Genomic DNA, 27,206 nt, shown 5'->3' with positions numbered 1-27,206 from the left:
TATTGGAACATGAACAAAAACAGGCAGATTTTGGAGGTGAGCCAAAAAATTGGAGGAAGCAAACTGGCACAGTAAATTTCCTGGGGGGTGGGGGGGGGGGCGGGGGAGAGGGAGGGGGGGAGGGAGAGAGAGAGAGAGAGAGAGAGAGAGACACACACAGACACTGGCTTTGCCTTAAAGGGCAAATGTGGTTAAACGGGCATGGGCCAGTTAAAACTCTAATAGAAAGTCCCCTGTCCTTCTGGTATGAGGAACCAAAGGAAGAAGCATGGAGGCAACCAGAAGCAATATAAAGCATGGAAGGACTTCTAGAAGAGAAGAAACCAGAGAAAGGGAATCCCAAATTTGATAGAGACTCAGCCCAAGTCTCTGGCTGACCCTTAACCACTTGTGGGGTAGACTGAAAGCAGTCTCAACCGAGATCTGAGCCATAACCCACCGCAAGCATGAAAGAATTTGTAATTTGAGTCTAAGTTAATTGCCTTCTAAAACTAAAACAAAAATATCAATTTTCTTCTGAGGAATGTAATCAAATCCAGAGTCTCCAAAAGAGAATATTCACAATGTCCAGGAAACAATCCCAAATTACTCAATATATGAAGAAGCAGGAAAACATGACCCATTCTCAAGAGACAAGGTAATTGACAGGTGCCCACACTCAGATGATACAGATGTTGGAATTATTAAGCAACCTACTATAACTATGTTCAATGAGGTGAAGAAATATGGGCTACAAATGAAAAAAAAAAAAAAGGAAATCTCAACAGAGGAACAGAAAAATAGAAATAAACTGAATGCAAATTCAGAACTAAAAATTACAATATATGAAATAAAAAATTCACTGGATGGGCTTAATAACAGAATAACGACAGAGGAAAGAGTGAGCTTACAGATAGAAATTATCTAATCCTAAGAAAAGAAAAAAAATGAACAGAGCATCAGGAACTACTGGAACAATCAAAAAGTCTCTTACACATGGGTAACTGGAGTCTCAAAAGGAAAGTCAAGAGAGTATGACACAGAAAAAAGAAAATATGAGTAATGTCTAAAAACTTCCCAAATCTGGTGAAAGACAAATTTACAGACTCAATAAGCTTAACCAACCCCAATAAGATAATTACAAAGAAAGCCACGTCTAAGTGCATCACAGTCAAATTGCTGAAAAACCAATGGTAAAGAGAAAATCTTGAAAGTACCCACAGAAAAATAACATATTACACATAGGGGAACAACGATTCAAATGACTGCAGACATCTCATCATAAACCTCAGAAGCCTGAAGACAGTGGAACTACATCTTTAAAATGCTGAAAGAAAACCCCAAAACTCTAAAACCAGTGGATGAAGGCAAAATAAAGGCATTTTGAGGTAAAGAAAAAATTAGAAAATCATTTGCCACCAAGCCAGCAATAGAAGAAATACTAAAGGAAATTCTTCAAGCTGAAGAGAAAGTATACCAAAAAGAAACTTGGATCTTCAGAATGAATAAAGAGCACTGTAAATAGTAAATATCTGGGTAAATAAATAATAATTTTTTCTATTAATTTCTTAAAATAGGTATGATTGTTTAAAGCAAAATTATAATATCACTTTGTGGAATTTATAATGAATGTAGATTTAATATACGTGCCAATTACAGCCTAAAAGACTACAGAGATGGGAGTAAATGGACATATAGGGTTATAAGATCTTCACATTCTATGCAAAATGGTCAAAATGAACACTAAGTAGACTGTTAAAAGTTACACATATTGAAATTTCTAAAGCAACCACTAAAAAATAATGCAAAACTAAAAAGCTAAGAAAGAAATTAAAATGGAATTCTTTAAAAAAATTCAAATATTCCAAAAGAAGGGAGAAAAGAAGTAAATAAATAAAACAGAGAGAACAAACAAAAAACAAATTTTAAAATGGCAGGCCTAACCATATCTACAATGACATTAAATTAAATACTCCAATTAAAATCAGAGTTATCAGAATGGATAAAAAGCAAGATCCAACTATATACTGTACAAGAGACTCGCTTTATATATAAACAGATAGGTTGAGAGCAGACAAAAGGAAAAGACACGAACATTTATAAGATTAAAGGGGAAAATACACAATTCCATAATCATAGGAGATTTTAACAACTCTCCAAAAACTGACCAAACTATTTTAAAAAACAGTAAAGACGTACACTGTATGAACACTAATTGACAGAGATCAAATCATAGAACTTACATTCTTTTCAAGTATACCTAGTATGTTCAGCAAGACAGATGTCATGTTCAGCAAGTTTCAATAAATTTAAGAGGACTAAAATCATCCTGAAATCTCTAACCACAACAGAATTAAATTATAAATTAGTAACAATAAGAAATGTAGGAAAATCCTAGGCATTTCAAAATGAAGCAACACATTTCTAAATAATCCAAGGTTAAAGGAGACATCAGAAGATTTTTCTAACTTAATGAAAACAGACATATAATTTATGGGATACAACTAAAGCAGTGCTTAGAGGATAATTTACAGCTTTAAATGCTCATATTAGAAAAGAAAAATGGTCGACGTCAATGACTTGGAAGGAGTCTTAGCCGTGTACACGCTGCAAGCTGAGCATGAGATCTTGCGCATCTACAGAGGACAGAAGGTCCAACCAAAAGTAAAAATCAGGGCAAACTTGCAAATTGTTTGGATACTGAATGTGTTCCCTAACTTGGCTGGCTAAAGGGTGAAAGCTTTACCGGCTCAAGGTGTTTCAGCACAAGCCCTGACCTAACTAACACTGGCTAACGAATAGGCTATGCTGACCTATCGACCACCTCTGGGAAGCCAGACTTAAAAAATTTTAGAAGAATTTAGAAAAAAAAAGGAAAGAAAAATCAAGGATAGAAAAATAAATAACATAAGGTTCTACCTCAAGAAACAGGAAAAAAGAAGAGCAAAGTAAACCCAAAACAAATAAAAGGAAGGCGGGGAAAAAAACGAACTAGAAACGAACAAAACAGACAACAGTAACAATATAGAAAAATGAACTGAGCCAAAAGCTGGTTCTTTGGAAAGGTCAACTAAATTAGTTATCTCTAGCTAGAATGATCACGAAAAAACAAGACATAAACGACCAAATAAAAATAAAATAAAAAGCCGTATCACTAAGGAGTCTGCAAAATATCAAAAGGATAATAAAAACCACAGGTAAAGTTTGGAGTTTTAGCAAATTCAGTGCTGAATGATCACCTCCAAAGAGTTATATCCATAATTCTAATATTTATCTGTTCAGCATAATCAAAAGCTTTTAAAACTATGATTTAATATAAGCACATTTATATTTTGCACTGAGGCAAAGCCAAGTATCTTCCCACATCCCAACAAATCATCCTGAACAAGCTTCTGAGGCAGCATATCAGGAATTTATACAACTATCTGAACTGAGGCTGGCTTTACAAAATGATTGTTGGGTTTCTACCCCTTCTAAAGTCCCTTTATCAATTTCTGCTTTTGAAAAATCCCTTATACTATTCACAGTGTGCTCCAATCTCCAGCTTTCAAAATAAGTGAAAAGGCTATTTTTTTTCAGGTTATTTCTATAAAAATTACAGGCAGAGAGACAATGTCCTACAATGTATTTTAAGACACTCAAGGTAACATCTAAATATTGCAAGTATGGCTAGAAAATTCTACTACATTTGAAATATCACTGAGCTCTTTCTCCCATTTAACAAAATATTGGAAATATAAAAATCTTAAATATGAATGAGGTACTCAGATTTGACCATTATTTTTTTTTCACCTACCCCTGGCTGCACTTAGATTTGACCATTAAAGATGATTTCTTATTTGACCACTCTGAGAACAATTCTCAAACGGTGAGAATAAAGTGGTGGTCTCCTCCACAGCATCAAGTCTCACCCCAGCCACATACAGCCTCATCTGAAGAGCCAGAGGGGGAAGAATGCTAAATGTATGGCTTGCATGGGTCATCTGAACATCCCAAAGCCACCAGGACCCCCATCTTCACAGCAAACAAAATGCAGCAGAAATCAAACCAAATGGCATTCAGAAGAGTTTTGTGGTTTTTTTCTTTCTTTCTTTCTTTTTTTTTTTTTTGAGACAGAGTCTTATTCTGTCACCCTGGCTAGAGTGCCAGTGGCATCACCATAGTTCACTGCAACTTCCAACTCCTGGGCTCAAGCGATCCTCCTGCCTCAGCCTCCCAAGTAGCTGGGACTACAGGCATGTGACACCACGCCCAGCTACATATATATAAATATATTTTTTGTTTGTTTGTTTGTTTGTTTTTGTAGAAACAGGGTCTCACTGTTTGTTTGTTTGTTTGTTTGTTTGTTTTTATAGAAACAGGGTCTCACTATTGCCCAAGCTGGTCTCAAACTCCTAGGCTCAAGTGATCCCCTGCCTTGGCCTCCCATATTGCTAGGATTTCAGGCAAGAGCCACTGTGCCTGGCTTGAAGGGTTTTAATAATTAGTATAAGACTTCCTATAAAAAAGAGAACTTTCATATTAAGCTGTTGAAAACAGCTTTAAAAAATCTTACTCAGAATTAGTATTACTAAAAGAAAAAAACAGGTGTCAGTTAAAAAGCAACTCCTTAAATGTAAATCGGAAACAGTTTGTAACAGAGCCAAAGAAGCCATTATGAGCTGCTATATAAATAGGCATTTAATGATTTTTTCAGTGTTACAGTATTGATCTAACAGGCCCTCTGTTTCCGCTGAAATGAATAAGTAATTTGTTTAAGATAACATTAATACAATTTGCAGCACATTAGATACCCTGGGTCCCTCTTATTAGAATTACCATTATAAAAAAAATTTCACATTGTCTTTCAGCAAAACATCTGAATAATTTTAGAAATCACAGCAAAAGACCAGAGACATTAGATTCATCCATCACATTTCAAAAGGCATTTCTAAGTCAACATAATGAATATCATTTATTCAATTCAATAAACACTCAACTTTTACTTACTAATATCAGATACTACCACTCCATGCGCTGAAAATACAATGGTGAACAAGAGATATGGTCCCTACTCTCAAAGAGTCTACAGTCTATCTGTGAAAACAGTGAAACAAAGTATAAAGGATCCTACCAAGCACAGAAAACGGGGTCCAATCTCCTACAAAGGGAGCCAGAGAAAACATCCGGAAACTGATATTTAAGCTGAGATAAGGCGGGAAGTTGGGCATAGCCGGATTCTGGAAGCAGGGGATGGCTGAGTAAAGGACGGCTTCTGGCAAAGGAAACTACGGAGAGAACCACTACATGTTCCAGTTGCCAGGTGTTTTAAGAGTTGCCTTTTAAGCAAGAAAAACGACTATGGTGGAAAATTAAACTTTACTAGCAAAGCTGCATATACCAAAAGACAACAGTCATCTACTTCTTAATCTAGGAAGAAAAAAGGTAAAAGATCACAATTTCACCTTGGCATATTCCCATATTCCCCATGTAAACACGTATTTATTTCCTCATGCCACAGTGTGTGCCAGGCACGAGGGAGGATTCAGTGGTGAGCAAGATAAACCTAGTACTGCCTTCAGGGAGCAACACAAAGGGACAATCAAATACAATAGAGTGCTTCTATGGCTACACATGATTCTGAAATGTAGCTCCTTCATTTCAGCTATCACTGAATAGAATATTTAGCTTAAAAGCTACTGTTTGAAGAATCTTCCCGTAATAAGTAAGGGAGCAATCATTATTTGACATCAAATATGGTATAATAGGAACATCACAACAATCTTTGACATCCCATACACATAAACAAGGAATTAAGCTCATATTTTCAAATAAAAACTATTAACTAGTGTTTTACAGATTTCAAAGCACTTTTATACACACTCATTTTTCTTTCTTTCTTTTTTTTTTTGGCAGTAGAGATGGGGCTCTCCCTGTGTTGCTCAGACTGGTCTCCAACTCCTGGCCTCAAGTGATCCTCCTGCCTCAGCCTCCCAAAGTGCTAAGATTACATAAGGGCATGAGCCTTCATGCCCAGCCCACATTCTCATTTTCACTGTTCACAGCAAGGGAGGCCAAACAGATATTTTAATAATTACCTACCATTTGTCAAGCACTGACTGTGGAGTGCCAGGCTCTTTGCTGGAAACTTAATACTGTGATCTCATTTCATCCTCATGACAATCCTGCAAAGTAACCACTGTCCTCTCCCTCTCACAAACGAGGAACCTGTGGCTTAGAGGGTTTACATAATGTTCTCAAAGACACACGGCTGACAAGTGGTAGAGCTAAGGTTAGTTCCCGTGTCAGTCTGTGCATCTCCTTCCATTCCACAGCCTGGCTTCAATGTCACCCAAATGTGACCCGTGAGGGAGTTGACAAGTGGACCTGGCAGAGGAGATGGGACTAGACTGCCAGCTAGGAGTTTCAGTTCAGTCTTTCAGCCACACTGAAGCCTCGCTACAACCTCAACCTCAGTTCCTGCCCCCACTTAAAGTTATATTTAGCTTTCTAACAATGTGATCCCTTTGGATTCTCTCTGAAACGTCTTTCTAAGCATTATGGGGGAATGGATTACCAAAAAAAAAAAAAAACCCTAAGCAAAAATTAAAATATTTAATAAGCAACATCATTCACACCCTGCATCCAACACTACCCCTGGTGTCATGTGCTGCTGAAGTACATTTCACACTGAAACCTGCTATTAAATAACCAAAATAAAAGCTAAAAGCTATGCCATGGTTTATACACATAATCTTATGTAAGATTAATTCTCACAGTAACCCTAACAAATCCATACTAGTATCCACAGTTTACAAAGATAGACAGAAGCTTACCAAGGTGAAATAACATGCCCACGGTCACAGAACCATAGGTGGTGTGGCGGTATGATTCCAAGAGCCTAAGCTTTTACCCTTTATGACACAGCCTATGAGTATTCCTGCCATGGTCAGATAATTAAAAATACCAAAATATTCTGATCTGAATGTATGGTGTTTTCAGAAGTTTTCACATATAATTACTCAGTGGTTACGTTATCAGAATTATATAGTTTTAGTGTGTGGCACTTTGTTAAATAAAAAAAACAATTAGACACATTTTTTCACACCTTTTCCATTATTAAGCGCCATTGAATATGTAGCTTAATACATATTTTCTTCAATATTTTATCCAATAACTTTTCAACTTAAGAAAATAGAATGTTTAGTGATAGTTAATATCAAAATTACTTAGGGTACAACAAAAGATTTGGTGCTCCACTTTTTAGAGCGCTGATTTAAAAACAAATAAAATATCATTCAGTTATCTGTAAAACAAGTATTTGACACAAGTTTAGTGGAGTAAATGGATCACAAACATTTATAAATAAATGGTAAAAGCACAGAGATGAACAGGTCAATGTAGGTATCACTTTTCAGTCTTCCCCACTCCCCTCAATTTACTACAGGTACTTTTAATTCTCGAAGGAAATCTGCATCTCATTTGAGAAAAGGTACAATGGGAAAGGATAGAGGTAAGTGAAAAAATACACCATGTAGGATACTTTATCAATCGAAAGATCGGTCTCATTTTCTCATCTATACTTGATACCAATTATTTCCTTTATTTTGGAGACAAGCCCAAAAACAAACCGGGCAGCAATGCTTGTGTACGAGCTGACTGAACGCACAGCTTTTAAACTGAGGCAGGTCGAGGGGAGGGCAAGCTCCCATTTTACTTTATATTCAAAACAGATGTCCAACACGCTTACCAATCTGTACTTGCTCTGGCTGGCTGAGAGAAACAAACGCTGATGTGTCATCAATCCAGGATATCTGAATGTTACCTGTAATATCGAATTAAAAGGTAGAGTGACCATTTGACCATTTAGAGAGCCACCAGATTTACTTTGTATATCTGACATATTTCAGTGTAGGCTATAATTTAAAGGGAGATGAGGTGCTTCTTTAAAACTGGATCAAAATCTCAACACTACAGAGAGTTAGCCTGCTTAAAACCTAAATCTACCACAGTAGTTACAAGGTTAAAACTCCAAGAGGAGAGACAAACTAGGGGGGAAAAGAAGCTGTCAGAAATTTGTTTTAACACAAAAGAAAGAGCCTTCCAGATTAAATCCTAGGCCACGCCATCATTCAGTCCAACTTTATACCAGGGTTGGAGACTTTTGTTCCCTATCAAGATCACTAATAAAAATCAGAGACCACATAGGCCCAAAACTACAACTAGGGCCAGTCACTGTGGCTCACACCTGTAATCCCAGCACTCTGGGAGGTCAGGGCTAGGACGACTACCTGAGGCTGAGAGTTTGAGACCCGCCTGGGCAACATCTCTGCAAGAAAATTTTAAAAATAGCCCGTGGAGGTGGTGAATGCCTGTGGTCCCAGCTATTCAGGAGGCTGAGGTGGGAGGATCGCTTGAGTTCAGGAGTTCAAGGCAACAGTGAGCTATGATCACACCACTGTACTCCAACCTGGGTGACAGAGTGAAACTCTGTCTCAAAAAAAAAAAAAAAAAAAAAACAACAAAAAACCCCACAACTACTTCTTTTTAGAGACACCAACTTTGAAAATTAAAAATGGGAAACACGGAAATGAGTCAATAAATGTAACCAGTAATAAGAAAAATTCAATGTTGATATCAAAGCCAGGTAAAGAGAACAGGAGTAGGATATCCTGGGGGACAAAGAAAAGAAGGAGCCAGAGAGAGGAAAAAAAAAAAAAAAGACACACTCACAGAGGGAAGAAAAACAGAGAGGAGCAAAAAGCAGCACAGTGAAACAGATGAGATTCCCGTACAGAGGACAACTACTCAATAAAGGCTAAATGCAAACAGAATGGAATGGTGGAGCCCGCTTAGGAGGACAAGGGTGGAGTGGGGTGCAGGGAGGAAGTTGAAGACAACCAAAGGGAAAAGCAGAGACCTAATTATTCTGCTACCACTCTTCTTGAAAAAATACAAAACATTGGATTTTATAAAAGAGCAAACATCCCTAGAATTTACCAATAAGAAAAAGTTTTCATTCGTACTGAAAGGCTGGAAATTTTTAAAAATTACTTTGTTTTACCACCAAAGGAAAAAAAAAAAAAACCTCACGCTTTCAGCTGCAGAGTAAGGCAACATACTGACTTTCCCAATTACAAGTCACTTACTCTTATTTGGTTACCTCTCCACCCTGCATGCATGTGTTACCTTTTAGATAAATAATACTAGCTAACATTTACTGAGTAATTACTATAAGCCACAAGCTGTTCTAAATGCCCTCCATGGATTAGCTCATTTAATCCTATTAACATGCCAATAAAGTAATAGTAATGATAATTATTATTGTCATTACCATCGTCTCTGATGAGGAAACAAAGATACAGAAAGGGTACTGCCCAAGGTTACACAGCTAATATTTGTAAATTAACACTGAAAAAAATTCTACTCAGAGAATTTTACTTAATTTAGCCAATAAGTTTGACTGCATAGGGATAAGAATTTATAAGACAAAAAACAACAAAAGCTTTCATAAGAAATGAGCCTTGAAATTCAACCGCATTTCTATATCTTCATTTAGCAGTTAAAAAGCAGGACTACGATTTCAGAAGGATCAGGATAACTTTCCAGAAATATACCTGCTTTCACATACTTTTCTAAAAAACTATGTTAAGCTTTCTCTTATAAAAGGTAAAACATGCTTATTTGATAAAATACAGGAAAGCACGAAGAAAATAATCCTATCTAAAACATTCAGTGGTAATAGCATGATACTTTCTTTCAGTCTAATCTCTATAATCTTTTAAAAATAGTGTTAGTTATATAGGAAGCCAGCTTCATATCTGCTTTTTACTTCAAATGTTAAAATACAAACACTTTACCATCTTTTAATAACTCTTCAAATATTTTTTAAATGGCAACATACTAGGCCCTTGAGGAAGTACATCAACATTTACTAAACATTCTTACTATTGGACATTTAGGTTTTGTTGCCTTCACTTAATCCAAGAATTTCCAAAGAGGATAGCTTAAATACTTCATTTGTTAAAATAAAGAGGCATTGCTGCAGGCTTCCCATCAGAATGGTCTTTAAAACCTCTAATCAGAAGACTACTCAAATTAACCTACTCGTGTGCCCTGATGCTCAAACATCTATTTGTTGCTTTGATTATTCGATCTCAAACAAGGACCACCTATCCTTATGAAACAGACATTTTCTCTGAATTTAATCTTAAAAATGACTTCTCAGCCTAGGCTTATTTTCCCTGATCAGTAGTAAGGGCAGCCATAGTAATGGGATCTTGCTTTCCATGAATTAAAAGCAGTGAACTGTGAGGTGCTGTTAAAAGTTCCTCAGATCATATTAACACAAAGATAGAATCCTAAACCAAAAAAATTCCATGAGTGAAATTAAAACCTTGATTATTAACATTTTTTTAAATTTTACCTCTAAGGCAACAGGATTGAAATATTAACATTCTTTTATGCTCAAAGTGAAGCTATCTACCCCTGGCCACTTGTACCAAAAGAATAGCAAAACGCTAAAAAGTAATCTATACTTATGATTTACTTACCAAAGGCACTGAAAAGTTGGTAAAGGTCGCTGGTTTTCCATTCTTTGGGGAATGTCACATGGAGAACATGGTCACGTTTAGGTTGCACTACAAGACACATTTTTGGTGTACTGTTGATAGTTGAAAAGTGATCAAGTAAACCAATGATTCTCTGATGAAAACTAATAATTCCTAAACTTCTCAGGATTGGTAGGATTCTGTCATTGTAATCTAGACCTCAGGTTCTGATTGCAGTGGTCCCCAACCTTTTTGGCACCAGGGATCGCTTTCAAGAAGATAATTTTTCTATTGGTAGAGTGGGGAGGCCTGGGGCGGAGCTCAGGCGGTGATGCCAAAGAGGGATGGAGAGCAGCTGTAAATACAGATGAAGCTTCAGTCGCCTCCTGCTGTGCTCCTCCCTTTCCTAAATTTCATGGAAGACAATTTTTCCAAGGATGCGGGTGGGTGTGGCTAGGAGGAGCTGTGTGGCCAGGGGGTTGGGGACAACAGCATAGAACTCAAAACAATTTGAGCCCTAGCAATTCTATGCAGAAACATCTCTTTTCATGAAGTTCCTGTGCAAATTATTCAAAAGGAAAAAAAAAGGCTACTCTGTTCAAGAAGTTTCACTAAACATTTAACTTTCTCCTTTTAATTTTTCTACATGTTTATTTAGTTAAAAAAAAAAAAAAAGCACTGTCCAAATTAAATGGACTAATTGTTTTTAAGTAGAGGCAATCTCAAGTCACAATCTTGTGTTCTAATCCCATGCCCACCACTTAACTGTGGAACTCTAAGCAAGAGACTTAACCACTCTAACCACTCTCGGCTATAAATTGGGAATGGCAACATTTAGCTTACAGAATTCTTGTGAGAATGACAGACGGAAATGTAAGTCTAATATGGAGGGCAAGCCAACAGTATATCCTCAAACTATCACTGCAACAATTATCATCGCCAAGTACAGTTCACCCATTTCTACATGCCACGACATGTATTAAGGCGAATAAACCAAGGATAGAAAAAGAGCAACAAAACAGAACATTAAACAGAAGAAAAAAAGAAGCAATTGCCTCCCAAATAGATTGGCCTTCCAAGGTTTTTAAATGAAAAAATATATATATCAACCTACTAAATTTAAATATATACATAAGTAACTGGAAAATAGAAATTTTACCAAGTTAGTGACAGCTAGTATATCTTAAAATTTATTATAAATATTTATAGAAAACGAAATTAAGAGTTCTGAGTGAAAATGAAATCATAAAGAGAAGATTTTTTTTTTAAATTTAATTAATGCATATACTGAAAAATGTATTTAAAGAGACGACTAATGAAGACCCAAGGGTCCCATTAACTTAAGCACAGTCTTCATAACAACCATAAAATCACTGGCCATTTTTAAGTGAAAAAAGCTTTTTTTAGTAATACTTTTCTAGTTATCCCTTCCAGAACACACACTTAAATGTACAGATGCAGTAAGAAAATTAAAATTTACTTACAGTCAGGTCCTTCCAAGTTTAGATAGGGTATATCCATGACCCTCATAAGAAATAACCTACAAAAAGAAACAGGTAATGGATTAATTTCTTTTAAAAGCCTATATAGGCATTTATTAAATTTTTTAGTATTAATAGAAGCTCCTTGATTACATTACTTTATTTCTAAAATCATTTCTAAAGCTCTGAAATTCATTTCAGAGGTTTTTCTCTTGGGCCAAATATTTATCCTAAGTAGAAAAACAAACAAACAAACTGGTATCCCTAACACCTACAACAGTTCCTGGCACTCAGTAGCTGCTCAATAAATATTAGCTAAATGAATGAAATTAGTAATCAAAGAATCAAAAAGAGCCTTGTGCAGAGCTGCCTTGTTAAGTTAGTCCAAGGAAACTGAAAGTAAACAAATATTAACCATTTTACCAATCTATGAACAAGTGTTCCCACAAATTATAAAAGTAATCCTTATGACTGGTGGCAGTGAGCTGAGAAAGACAGCACAGGTTTCTTCATTTTTAATGAAATGCAAAGTCACTGGATGAATGCTAATCTCTTTGGGTAAACTACACAGTCTGAAATAAGTGATTATCTCAAAAGCCCACATCATTATTATCATCTATAATATAATAAAAGCACAAAGCAAAATAATCCTTGGTTAAAAAAAAAACAAAAAACTATCACACGAATATAAACCATAGCAGTCATTTTATGTGTATCTTCCAAAATGGATAAAAAGGCACTTTTAAAAGAGCACTTGTAAATTTTAACTCTCTGTAATGCCATTCAATTTTCTTTTATTTGCAAGATTATGGACAAAATATCAGGCATTCTGCTGTTTGTAAGATGATTTTAATGAGTTTTACTTAGATAACAATACATTGTGTATTTCTGGTAGACACTACATTATACAGCAAATTAAAAAGGCAATCCAAGTGCCCACCAAGCAATTAGTTTGGCTTCACTGACCCGCAATTAAGGCACATTATTACCAGGCATTCAAAAGCCAAGCAGGGCATGAGCTAGTTTACAAATGGAACCATCAGCATGAACAACACTGTTCTGTTAATGTCAGAAAAAAATGAAGTCATGGTACTCTGTGGTTTGAGAATTTGTTGTCTGGCCTACAATTTAATAAACCAAATGCTACAGCTAAGAAACCAAATTTATTTTTAGTTCACTAATTTAGGCTCAAGCATACTATTCTGGTTTTGTTAGCTATTTTACCCAGTTTAATCAATACTATCTGCAATGCCAGAAGACAATGAGATACATAAAGCACCTAGCATGGCAGGTTCCCCAGCCATCATTACAACTGCCTGCCAGAACCTGGAAAGTTATTCCTGGGTTAGGACGCTCAATACTGTCATGCTGCATATAATTTTCAATTCTTCATTCAGTAAATTTAGAGATAGTCTCCCAATTCTAAAAACCAAATTTTTAAAAACTTAAGAACTTAATGAATCATAACAAGCACCATAAAAATAATTAAAAATTTTACCCTAACTTTAAGAACAAACATTGAACCAACAGTATGTTCACTGCTGTCCTGTCAAATATACCAGTAATCAAAATTAACCTCAAGATTGGAGAACATGTGGGAGTCAGTAAATTACAGCTCAAAATTTCAACATAATATTAAACAATCAAAATAACTGTGAAAACTTCAAAACATGAATAACTTGTGCTACCATTTTAAGTGAAAAGCATAAAATTTTATACTATGATTATATCTTTGTAAAATATGTCATTAAACCAAGAATAAAAACACCACCCTCCTCCCCCAAAAAAACCAATGGCTTTGGGGAAACTGAGCTTTGCTTTTTAAAATTCCTTTTACTATTATTTTTTAACCTTTAAAGGCTACTGGAACTGAGAAGCCCAGGGCAAATAACTAGAGACTTTCTTAGAAAAAGCCAACTGAAAATGCCATTGGAATTAATCTTGTATGTCCTGTGCACCATCTTACCTGGTTGTGAGGGAGAGGGATATACAGTAAAATCACAAGTTTGAATCTGTAATTTCTTTCTTTCTTTCAAAATTTTGTTTTATTTCTAAAGTCATGGGACCTTGATAACAAATTTAGAAAACCTATTGTCCTATAAATACAAGAAACAATTATACTTAAAAGAAAACAGTGGCTTCCCCAATTTCTTTTACCATGCAGATGTTTTAAAACTGTTTTTTGAAAATTATTTTTTGTCAACCAATAGATAGGCTATTTGTTCTCTAATATTTCTTCTGACTCTAAATATTATATCTGATTAAAATAAGTAAAAATTCATTTTCAGCTAAAATACCCAAAAGATTTTTTTTTTATTTAGTCAATCCTTCACTATCTTGTTTGCTTACTTGATAGTACTTTAAATAGAAATCTCTTCCAAAAGAATTATTAATAGCACTTCTCACTCTTCCCTTATACCTCCACCTTCAATGTCTGGGGTTTAGAGAGGGCTGGACAGTCCCAAACCCTGGAGGAACATGAAAACCAACCCTGTGTGTGACATGGTAGACTGCAGCTCTGGAAAGAGCCAGGCAATTGCGAAACCAACTCTAAAGCTTTAGCTGAGCATCTGCAGAACTGAACCAAAGTAAACTCTCCCGACGGCCTCCCACCCTCCTTATGCCATTTTGTTTGGAAACCATTCTGGTACCATCCCTGCCCTTCTGAAGTAAAATTAAAACATTTCATTGCACACATGCCTCATCCAAACTGGCTGCCAAAGGGCCTGCACTGACTCCCTGGAATGATCTGACAAAATACTCCACACATGGAGCATCTAACTTGACAGTTTTCATCTTAACAAAAGAGGAAATGCACTAGGCAAGCAGAAATGCCGATAAACACATAAAAGGATGTTCCATCACTGTGCACTGTATTGAAGAACAATCTCTCCCAGAAGGACTTTCATCTGCAGATATCCAAAAAGACACTTGGGTGAAATGTTCTTTTAATTTTAGTGAAAATTTGAGATGGCTATAACGTGGGAAAGATGTTCAAGACTGTGTGCAGGAGTCCCGCCACATTTCTTAAAGCTTTCTGATGAAATACTATTTTCCCACTTATTCTCTAAAAGGACTGACATTAACTCTATCAAAGATAAAAATTGAAATTCCCATTTGATACAGTGGCCAATTTTCCACGAGAATTCTATCCCAAGAAACTGTGTAACTCAAGTTCAATTCTAGATGCCATAAAACAAATTTTATCCTTTGTGCGATTTGTCATTTTTTTTTAAACATTCTAAGAGTATGCTACTGGCAATGCTGGTCATCCTGGCTGCTAAACAAGCCTGGGAAGATTCAAGGGTAAAGTACAGCATACTCTAGGGTCTTTTGCTCAGCAAACTGGATAACTTCAGCTCAGTCTCTTAATAGGCTACACAGCATAGGCTACACAGCATAGGCTACACAATGCCTTAGTAGCCAAAGAGCCATCCCTTCTCTTTTACCCATGTGCTGTATAGCACTCACGAAAAGCCACCCTCCAAACTTTTTTGTGACCAGGGATGTATGACACTGTATCCTAGACTGTCTAAGGCTTGCTAGTCACTAAAGAATTTCATTTCAGATACACAACTCAGGAGCACGGAACCTTAAGCCCACATGTGGTTCTCTACCAGCTGCAACAGCATCACCTAGGAACTTGCTAGAAATGCAATTTCCTGGGCCCGATCCAAGACCTACTGACTCAGAAACTCTGGACTGAAAATCACTGAGTTAACAGGAAAACAGTATGTTCAATGTTGTGTTGTTAATTACCATTAAAGATGATTCAGTAATCAGCTAGATAATAATGATTTCTCCCAACTTCTCCAAAAAGTATTTGTCAACATTAAATGATTTTGACTTAGAAAAACACGGAACTATTAAAACAAATACCAAGGACTACCTTGAAATCCAAGAGCCTTCTACCAGCCTGACACCAGGACGTCAAGCTGTGGCAAGCCACTAGGTTCTCTGCAAGTGATAAACTGGAGGAAATTACTGCTGACAGCTGCCGTTCTCATTTTTAAGAAGAAGAAAAAGAAGAGATTACTCAAACTATTCTCTTGGCAGCTCACTAGCGAAAGTCCAACCTGTTTCTGTGAACTGGCCACAAATTAAGCTTTCGCCACCAATGCAGCACTGAAGACTGGTAAACACTTGGAAGAGTAAAGCACACAAAACAAAGAATCAGACACCTCTAACCTTATCAAAATTCTCCAACCTTACTAAGAAGCTTCAGACACAGATTCTGGCAATCACACAACATACTAGGCTGCTCTAAGTACAAGTGCACTAAGATCAAAGGTTATTCTTTGATGACACAATAGCTTGCCTTGGACTATGGCTTATATGAACTATTCCCTAGAGGTCTAGTGTATATAAAAGAATTGCAAAATAATGCCGGTTTTAACCCATTTTATGCAGCTATGCTCAAGAAAACAAAATGTGATGTTCAGAAATGCATGCAAGCTGTCCTAAAGGTGATTCAGGAATGCTCTGCGTGGAGGCTCCAACCTCTGGGAACTGAAAAGATCATTACAGTTCTTTAAAATTCTGCATTTTAAATCTATATAGGAAATCACTGGTTTTATTCAAAAATGAAAAAAAAAATATTTAATTTTGCTCCCAAAGCAGCAGGCTTTCCAGTACTATAATTGATGGCAGAAGAAAGCGAATCAGAGAGGTGGGCTGATAGCTACTTTAAGTAGTCAGCAAAAGTCACGCCTAGTGTTGAATCGAGAGCAGTGCAGTGGAGTGCACAGGACAAGAGTCCCACCCACCAAGCAAGGCTGTGGGTAAACCACCACAGGTCTACCTGACAGACCACTAAAGGCCATCTGCATGCTCACCACTAGTTTTAATGTCTTTTAAAAATTTCTTATTGTATTTTTTTTTCCAAATTGAGATGGGGTCTTGCTATGTTGCACAGGCTAGACTTGAACTCCTGGCCTCAAGCAATTCTCCTATCTCAGCCTACCAAGTAGCTGGGATTACAGGTGCATGCCACCATGACTTGGTATCTTTTTAAAGTTATAGAATTATATAACTAGTGCTGGGCATGGTGGCTGACACCTGTAATCCCAGCCCTTCAGGAGATCGAGGTGAGAGTATCACTTGAGGCAAGGAGTTTGAGATCAGCCTGGACAACTTAGTGAGACCTCATCTCTACAAAAAATTAAAAAAAAAAAAAAATGGCTGGATGTGGTGATACACACCTGTAGTCCCAGCTATTTGGGAGGCTGAGGTGGGAGAATCACTTGAGCCCAGGAGTTGAAGGCTGCAGTGAGCTATGATTGTGTCACTGTACTCCAGCCTGGGCAAAAGAGAGAGCCCTGGTCTCTTAGAAAAAAATAATTATATAACTAGCATAATCTCAAACAGTAAATGAGGAACACTGATCTCAATTAGTAAATGAAATAGATGCAGAACACAGACAAGGAAGAAATTCACTAAGATGACAGGTTTTTTTTCTTCTCAGATGACGAATTATTAGTGGATTTTGTTTGTTTTAACCAGAAAAAAAATTTTTTTTTAAAGTATAAAGGTCCTAACTAAAATAACAATATTTATTATTGCCTGTTTAGCTTCATTTGATCCCTCTCAGGTCTAGAGGGCAGGCAGGGAAGTTATGGGCCCCCCTATACAAAGAATGAGGAACCATGTTTTTTCAAGTTCAGTGACTTGCCCTTGGCCACCATGTGGGCAGAGACAGGACTCAGACCCTAAGCTTCCCATTCCTAGGCCTACACAAGCAGGCCCTGCTTGCTCTCTGCTGGGTACCCCTCTCCACCTGGCTGTTAACCTGAGTTGTTTCCAAAGCCTCTATGTGACATGGTGCCGCTGGAGTCCTCTAGCAGGAGCAGGGAGGGACAAGGATTTTCATCCTAAATCACCAGCAGGGCCCCTGGGGTATATGAGTGAAGCTAAGAGCTCAGGATACAAGATCCCAGAAACATTTTTTTTTATAATACTCTAGGGGCTGATTAAATTATAGCTTCATGTAATGGCACAGAGCCCAGATACGAGAAATCAGGTTGCTGTCTGAGAAAGAGCTTTGGGTAGAGTGAATTTTTAAGGCAATGGGAAGGAACAATAGGCAGTGAATAGAGCCATGTGGCCAGAGATCAAAAGGACAACCTTCCTGCATCAAAACAAGCTGCTACCTGGGCATCAGGCTTTCCAGCTACACCTGCTGCTGCACACTGTGATCACCATCTAAGAAAAGCAGTGAACCATCATATCTCAGGGTTAAGAGAGCCCTCAGACGTGTACGGGTACAGGGGCTTGTTTCATGTAATGTCAGATTTTTACACATACACACAGGCCTGAATGATCTAGAAAGACTTCTTCTTTTTTTTTTTTTTTTGAGACAGAGTCTCGCTCTTTTGCCCTGGCTAGAGTGAGTGCCGTGGCGTCAGCCTAGCTCATAGCAACCTCAAACTCCTGGGCTAAAGCAATCCTTCTGCCTCAGCCTTCCGAGGAGCTGGGACTACAGGAATGCACCACCATGCCCGGCTAATTTTTTTACATATATATTTTTGGCTGGCCAGATCATTTCTTTCTATTTTTAGTAGAGACGGGGTCTCGCTCTTGCTCAGGCTGGTCTCGAACTCCTGACCTCGAGCAATCCTCCCTCCTCTGCCTCCCAGAGTGCTAGGATTACAGGCATGAGCCACTGCGCCCGGCCTAGAAAAACTTCTAATGTCAAGACATGTCTCAATAAAGAAGAATGGTTTATTCTGGTCTCTCTCCATAGCAAAAGGAAAAACCAGCCAGGCATGGTGGCTCATACCTGTAATCCTAGCATTCTGGGAGGCTAAGGTGGGAGGACTGCCTGAGGTCAGGAGTTTGTGACCAGCCTGAGCAAGAGCGAGATCCCCATCTCTACTAAAGAGAAGGAAAAATTAGCCAGGCATGCTGGTGCACACCTGTAATCCCAGCTACTTGGGAGGCTGAAGCAGGAGGATCACTTGAGCCCAGGAGTTTGAGGTTGCTGTGAGCTAGGCTGATGTCACAGCACTCTAGCCCAACCGACAGAGCAAGACTCTGCCTCAAAAAAAAAAAAAAAAAGGAAAAACCTCAAGCCCCAAACTCTTTACCCTTCCTCCTAAAAACCTACTATTTTACTCCCGAAGTAAAAATGTGCATACTTCCATCTACTTTCTGATTCCATCAAGACTACACTTCCACTTCATCTCAAAAAAGAGATTTCCAGGTAAATTTGTACCCCTCTCATACCACTGAAGACTGAGATGCAGAAATGTTGAGTAAAATATAATCTCAACACAATTTGAGCAATGAATTAATCTGTAGCTCACTCCAAGTGGCAAGCCTTCTAATGGAAAATTGAAACCTTTAACAACCACCAGCTCTACTGTACTTGCAAATGGTTTTGCTATTTCCTTCAGGGCACAGCAGTAAAAGCTTCATAAGAACCTTGTATACAAGGGCTCATCATTATACATATTTATGTGCTATAAAAAACTAATTTTATCATCCAGGCTAGGAAGCATGCAGACATCTCTCACAAAATAAGCTCATTTATTTTGCTCGCTGAAGCTCCTGTGTAAAATAAGGGTAACCACTGGCCACAAAGGAGTGACTGTGGCATCAGTTATTTTAATTTCACTCAGGTGGGGGGATACAGTTTTCGATCTAGCCGCTTGCTGTTTTGACAAATAGAGCGTTACCCAACATTTGTCCTGAAGCCAACTTGTGTCCTTTCTTAAGCACATACAATGTTAGAAACAAGGGCAAAAAAGCAAAGAAAAAAGAAAACCAGCAGCTCATTTCAACAGTCATCATCAAATGAACCATATCGAATTACATCAAATAAAAATGTTAAACTAAGCATTATACAAAGGCAACCTGTAAAACAACAGACTGTAAAGTGTCAAAGGAAACTAGCCTCGCACAATCCAATGGTCAAAGTCAACATTTTTTTAGAATCACTGCTTTAGCCAAACTGAGAGAAAAAGAAATCTTTCAAGATACTAATATTGTCTCTTTAAATATATGCAACCAACTGTAGTGTTGTCCCTTTTAAAGACTGTGCTATGCAGGAAGAACACACTCTCAATCAAGGACACACCAGGGTTATCCCTGCCTCTGCTACTCCGGGGACCCCAGACAGATCTCAGCTTTAAAATGGGGACACTGTCACCTACCTGGTAAGGGCTGCCCTCAGAAATCACAGTAAATGCACAGTGGAAGGTATTAAATGGATAAGCTGTTTGACAGTAGTCCAAATTTCTTAGAATACACTGCTAACCCTTGAAAATACAAATTAAATGCTAAATAGTCTTGGAAATAACTATTGCCCACTTGTTCCTGGCCAGGACCAATGCAAGGCTAGGAGTAACTAAGAATGCTGATTTTACTACTAATGTGTCTACACTGGGCTGAGTGGGGCCTCCAAAAAGATAGGCCCCACATTCTACTCCCTGGAACCTGTGAATGTTGCTTCTTACTTGGAAAAAGGCTGTTGGCAGATGTTGCTAAATTAAGGACGTTGAGATGAGGAGATTATCCTGCATTATGTAAGTGGCCCTTGATGCCATCACAGGTATCCTTATGAGAGACAGGCGGAGAGGGAAAGGACACACACACAGAGGCGGCGGTGGCAATGTGATCATGGGGGCAGAGACTGGAGCGATGTGGCCACAGGTCAAGGAGTGCCAGCAGCCACCAGCAGCTAGAGGAGACGAGGGACAGATTCTTCCCCAGAGCCTCTGGAGGGAGCTGGCTCTGCTGCAAACTTGATTTGGAACCTTTATTCCCATAAATGCATTCCCATAAAACACCTGGTGTTTTAAGCCACCACGCTTGCAGTAATTTGTTACAGCGGCCGCAGGACACTAATACAATACCCTACCGCGGAGGAGGCAAGCTGCTTAGACATCCAGGGGTTGATTGATTTTTTTTTTACCTCAACAAATTACTTTTGATCATAATGATAAACAATTATGAAGCCAGAGGGAAATGTACTTTAAAGTAACCAGAGCAGACACAGGCTAGAGCAGCTCAGCACATGCACAGTGCCTGCAGGGCAAGCGTGGCAAGCAGAGGATGCTCGGTGGATGCCCTTTAAGGTCTCTTTAAAAAGCAGCCTTTTCTTGAAGGCACAGAAGCAGCTTACCTGATAAATCTTTTGGCAATCAAGATGGCAAGTAAAAATTAGATAAGGTAATATCAACTTGATGTGAGCGCTCCCTTCCCTAAAGAAGTCGTGGAAACAAGCACTAGTTCCCAGTCTTAAAAAAACAAACTAAAGGGTTAAGGATAATTTAAGGTGCCCCAGCCTCACCTATCTTTTATAATACTTTTATGAACATCAGTGCACTCAAGAACTTTCAGGGCAATCAAACCAATTCTTGGAGATCCTTTTTGTCACAGTAACTTGGGGGACCAAAAATGACATGAACAAGACTCTAAGGCAAAATAAAGGGCTTTGGTTAAAGTATGTGAGAATAAAAATACACCCTGAGTATTAGGGAAAAATGTATTTTGTAAACTAGAGAAAAACTGGCTTCAAGCCTTCTGGAATCTGGGAGGCTGCTCTAAGCATTACAGTGCTATGATTTTACTTCCCTGGCCCCTGACTCCAAAATTAGCACAATCTGGAAGAGGGTGAAAATGGACTCCATTTCTATTAAAAGGTTTATTAGGCTCTTTTTGATTATAGGGTAATACCCACAACAGCACCACAGTCCACATTTAGCCAGTTTATGATGAGTTATGCTCCCCAGCCAGAGTTCAAGATCCATTCTTGGTAAAAGCTAGGAGGCAGAGGACATCATACTTAAAGAGATTTGTGTTACTTCTTTACTCAAGCACCATTAATATAAAATTAAAGGATAACTACTATGAAGTTCTTGGGAAAGCCAGCCAACAGGAAGGGGGGGGGGGGTCCCCACAATCACCACTGCTATTAATTTGCCCCATCCTGCCCACCCTGACCTCAGTCAGTTCTGGCATCACCAGGGATTTGGGGGGAGAGATGTGGACGGCACAGGCAGACACACAGAGAGGCCTGCTCCACTCTGCACCCTCACAAGTCACACTGCGCCCCCAGCATCATAACTCTCCATGCACACGGGTGCAACTAATGCACAGGGCAGACATTTTCTTCTCATTCGCTACCCAGCGTCACAGCCAGACCTTTAAAATTAAGACACAGAGACAACTATGAAGTGTTTTCTTAAGAGGATTTCTAAGTTGCTGTTCTCTGCAAAAAAAAGATTTTATTGGCATCATGTATTCGTGCCTCTTTGCTCCTGTCAACACAGAGAGACTGCCACCGAGGGTCCTCAGCTAAGTACACACCGCCACTTTGTTTCTCTACCACTGCCCTATAATAAAATGAAAAACCAGATTGACGTGATTTTCTTGAAGTTCATGGTGGTGAAAGTCACAGTACCCATGATACTCTCTGCACACTTACCGCATGCCACACTCTCCACTGGGCAGCCTTATCAATGGTGCCGCCCGACAAGGTGGAGATTTATTACCTCCACTTCACAGATGTAGAACCCGAGCTTCAGAAAGGACTCACGTGCCGCCCTGGGGTGATATGAACCCAGTGGCCCCACCCTGAGGCCTCTGCTCTTTCCCTCATGCCCCCATTGCACTTCTAAGCCGCCTCAGTTGATATAGCTGCAGAACTATGATGTATGTATCTTAACATTTCTGTGCCCAAGTGACCTAAACATAAATAGCAATACAATCACAAAAGAAAAATGCTCCAGGTGATTCCAAATTATCAATAGTTTTGATTAAAATCTCACTGAAACAATGAGTTGTTCCAAAAGAAACAGCTCATAAAACAACAAATTCATAGAGACAGAGATACATTAGAGGTCACCAGGGGCTGAGGGGAGTGGGGAGATGGGCAGTTACTGCTTGATGGTTATAGAGTTTCTGTTTGGGGTGATGAAAAAGTTCTGGAAATAAATAGTGGTGAGGGTTGCATGATATTGTGAATGTAATTAATGAACATCGAATTGCACACTTAAAAGTAGTTAAAATGGTCCTTAGCACATCCAGGGCATTTAAAAAAAAAAAAAAGATCAGGCGAGGTGGCTCACGCCTGTAATCCTAGCACTCTGGAAGGCCAAGGTGGGAGGGTCACTTGAGGCCAGGAGTTCAAGACCAGCCTGAGCAAGAGTGAGACTCTGTCTCTACAAAAAATAGAAAAATGAGTTAGCTGGGCATGGTGGCCCAGCTTCTTGGGAGGCTGAGGCAGGAGGATCTCTTGAACTCAGGAGTTTGAGGTTGCTGTGAGCTATGATGACGCCACTACACTCAAGACCCTGTCTTAAAAAAAAAAAAGTTAAAATGGTTGGTGACCAGCCTGGGCAACATAGTGAGACCCTGTTTCTACAAAAAAATTTAAAAAAAAAAGTTAGAAAGATAAAACTTGTTATACATATAATATATTAAAAATAATGTAATATACCAAAACCACTGAATTATAAACTCTAAGTGGGTGAACTGTATGGTATATGTATTTATTTCTCAGTAAGGCAATTTTTTTAAAAAAGGAAAGAAATAGCTTCCAATGGGTCATTTAGTAGATGCTATTTCTTTACTTCCCTCTTCCACTAAAAATCTATAACTGAAAATGTGACACAGCACAAAGACTAAGAACTAACCACATGCTTCAAAGGGGAAAAACAAACAAAAAAGGAAAATACATTCAAATCTTACAAGGTTACAATCTTACAAGGTTTTTTTTTTTGTCTCCTTCTCCAACCCTTGTTTCTGGTCAAGGCTCACGATTCAACACAAAGTCCTCCTTAAAGTGTGCCTACAGTGCAAAAGGTATGATCACATAGGATCTTCTATGGAAACAAAACAGCCCTCCTTTTGCTCCCAGCATCTAGTCAGAGAAGCTGTCTCATAGTATAAATGTCACCATGGCAGTGACAAGTTGACTGAGGCCCAGGATGTGCCAGGCACTGTGCATCTTACATTCTTTCATTTCACCCTCACAACAACCCTATCAAATGGGTTCTAAGTCCTCAATTTACAGATGAGGAAGCCGAGGCACAGAGAGGGTAAGTAACTTGCCCAAGATCACACAGGTAACAAGGAATAGAGCCAGGATCCAATTGCACTGTACGACACGACACAGTAACTTGAAGTGAAGCAATTCTACTGGAGAAATCAATCAAATGGCTTTTAAAATTTTAAATTCAAATAGGAAACCAATCCTGTGGAGTGTTGTGCTTACCAACAGTGTAAACTGTGTTCTGCGTCGTGTTTATGTTGGGAAGTTGGAAGTCCCGAGGAGGAGGAGGGAGGAGGAATTACTGTGGACTTCATTTATGCCACTCCTCTGTAGGAGGGCAGGACGGGCAGGACAGGGGAGGTTAAGCCAGGGCTTCCCTGCAGGTGATCAGGCAACACTCTCTGGGCAGAGACAAGCTGGACACATGGAGTCCACCAGCAACCTGCCGGTGACCTTGCACAGCGACCTTGCGGACCAAACTGCGGGGCAGCAATGGCAGCTGCACTACGGAGTGGCAAATAAAGAGTTGCTCTGTCCATCACCAGACAGAGGACTAGGAAAAAAATCTCATTATTTTTTTTTTTTTGTCACCCAAAACAAGTCGACATTAGGAAGAAATCTTTAATCCTTTAGTTTAAAATCTCTCTGATATTAAATATCAAGCACATGCATATTATAAGAAAAACCCAAACTGTTGCCAGCACATGATGGCTTTCCACAGAAGAACAGGAGAAAACACTGGTGCGCTTTATTTCGGGCACCACAGGGTTCCTCTCCCCTCTGCACGTGTGGCTGTTAGAGATATACCCTTGCAACCTTCCATAAATTGCTGCATTATATTCCTTTGAAAAACAAAACCTTTAAAAATGCTCCAAATCTCCAGCCTGAGCAAGAGCGAGACCCCATCTCTACTAAAAATAGAAAGAAATTATATGGACAGCTAAAAAATATATATAGAAAAAATTAGCCGGGCATGGTGGCACATGCCTGTAGTCCCAGCCACTCGGGAGGCTGAGACAGGAGGATCGCTTGAGCTCAGGAGTTTGAGGTTGCTGTGAGCTAGGCTGACGCCACGGCACTCACTCTAGCCTGGGCAACAGAGTGAGACTCTGTCTCAAAAAAAAAAAAATAAAATAAAAAAAAAAAAAATAAAAATGCTCCAAATCAAAACAATCTTGCTTCCTTCATGTGCCAATGTGACACAAACATCGTCTGATTTTCCATAAGCAAATGCTAAAAGGCAGGCACTGGCAAAAGTAGACACCTCACACTTGTGGCCACTGCACTCCAAGTTTATGTCCACATGGTAACAAACCTTCTTCCAGGTCCTTAAACTAAAAACATACAACGACCTCTACTTCACTGAATCTCCTAGCATGTTACACCCTGATATATTTTTCCTTATTATTATTTTTCTCTTAATTAACAAATAATTGTTTTTATGATATACATATTTTGAAATACTAATATATACACATTGTAGAATGGCTGTATCAACCTAATTAACATATACATTACCTCATATACTTTTCTTTGTGGTGAGAATGCTAAAAATCTACTCCCTCAGCAACATTCAAGTATACAACACACTGTTATTAACTATAGCCACAATGTCGTACAATCAAGCTCTTGAATTTATTCCTCCTAACTGAAATTTTGTATCCTTTCAACCTCTCCCCCAAACCTCCACACCTTACATTTCAATAAAGGAAAATAACATATATTGGGCAGCTAAGTTCTAGGAACTATTAAAGTCCTTTTACACCTCATGCAATCTTTATAACCTCCATGGAAAGCCAATAGTTTTATCCACATTTTACAGAGGAGGAAACAATTTGTCCAAGAACATGTCACTCCTTCTTATGGCTTGTTCTCCTCAGGAGCTCAGAAAGAACACACAGCAATGCCATCCCAGGAAGAACGAGATTTCCAGTGGAACCCTGTGCACATTCAGAATGAGGCAGCAGCCCCCTATAGTAAACTGCAGGCTCCTACCTCTCCCTTTTAAATTCCATCACTTACAGAGAATAGCCGAAATAAGAGACTGGCTCATTTCCTTCCTAAGAACTGAGGTAAATGGAAAATAACTTTCAAAAAAAACCTTCATAAAAGGTTATCTACATGAGCATTCAAGGTGTCTTGCAGAAACAGAAGACTGTTAAAACATAAGGCAAAAGTCTGATTTGATGCTTTCTGTGGTGCAATAAAAAGTAAAAGCAGAGAGTATTTTTAGCTCTTCCCAGCCAAAAAGGATTTGACCAAAGGATCTTAACTTTAAGTCCGGTTTTCCATGCATTGATTAAAACCGACTAAGGTTATGAAAGAAGGTAAATCAATTCCTGACCAGAGAGCCTCCAACACAAATGCAGAGCATATTCCACACAGCCTATCATTAGCAGTGGTCTGATCCTGACTTCCAGGGCTCAATCCTCTCAGGACTTTTGTTCTGATTCCAACAAAGCAAGTAGGTCTACGGGAGGTGTCTAGGCCTAGGCCACGAAAAAGACAAAATGGCACCAAGCAAAACCCTCATGGGAGATTCTTTTAAACCAGCATGGCTTAGAAAACACCTTATATTACATTTGGTCTCTGCATACTGCTCCAACACCAGCTGTCTCAGGATTTTCTCAATAGTTGATTCCATAAAGCTTCCCAAAAAGGCATAACTGATGCTGCTAAATGCTATTATAATTTGGAATAATGCAGAAATCAGGAGAGTTTATTTCCCCTCAAGGTGTACTTTTTAAACATTAAATCTGGTGAGAGCAGAACAAAATATTACTTGCATATGTGGACAGTTTGATGTCCACCCAAATTTATGTGAGGACTATGCATGTTGGTAAAGCTTACATTTAGAAAAGCCTGGTGTCAAAATAAACTGGCCTTCAGAAAAATTTACATATTTTTCTAAAATCATCAGTTTGAGATAATGTTGGGGACAACTGCTGGACATTTTTTTATAAGGGAAATCTTGAAAAATGACCAAAATCAAGGTTTAATGTCATAAACCACATCTGAAAGTAAGAACAAGGTCAATATTAATTCAGAAAGAGATGTCAAAAGAAGCAATTGCTTCCCCCACTTTCCAAATGGGTTAAGAATGGGTGACTACTTGACCACGTTATTCCAATAGCACATAACAAACCAGTTCTTATGCTGCATTGCGAATCTTGCTGGAATTTTTTCCCTTCTAAGATGAAGAAAATATTCTTCCTTTAC

General features: G+C 38.5%; 1 protein-coding gene across 2 annotated transcripts in view; it reads right to left on the bottom strand.

Annotated features, from left to right (window-relative positions):
- Positions 1-27,206, bottom strand: part of PARN (poly(A)-specific ribonuclease) — a 130,242-nt gene that overhangs the window by 67,107 nt on the left and 35,929 nt on the right. For both annotated transcript variants that reach the window (XM_069486095.1, XM_069486094.1), the window contains 3 exons: positions 11,993-12,048; positions 10,512-10,598; positions 7,709-7,783 (listed from right to left, as the gene is read on the bottom strand). In XM_069486095.1, the coding sequence (XP_069342196.1) occupies positions 7,709-7,783; positions 10,512-10,598; positions 11,993-12,048 (218 nt within the window). The remainder of the gene's footprint in view (positions 1-7,708; positions 7,784-10,511; positions 10,599-11,992; positions 12,049-27,206) is intronic.

Source organism: Eulemur rufifrons, chromosome 14, assembly GCF_041146395.1.
Source record: "Eulemur rufifrons isolate Redbay chromosome 14, OSU_ERuf_1, whole genome shotgun sequence".
Taxonomy (NCBI): domain Eukaryota; kingdom Metazoa; phylum Chordata; class Mammalia; order Primates; family Lemuridae; genus Eulemur; species Eulemur rufifrons.
This window is presented reverse-complemented; position numbering and strand designations above follow the sequence as displayed.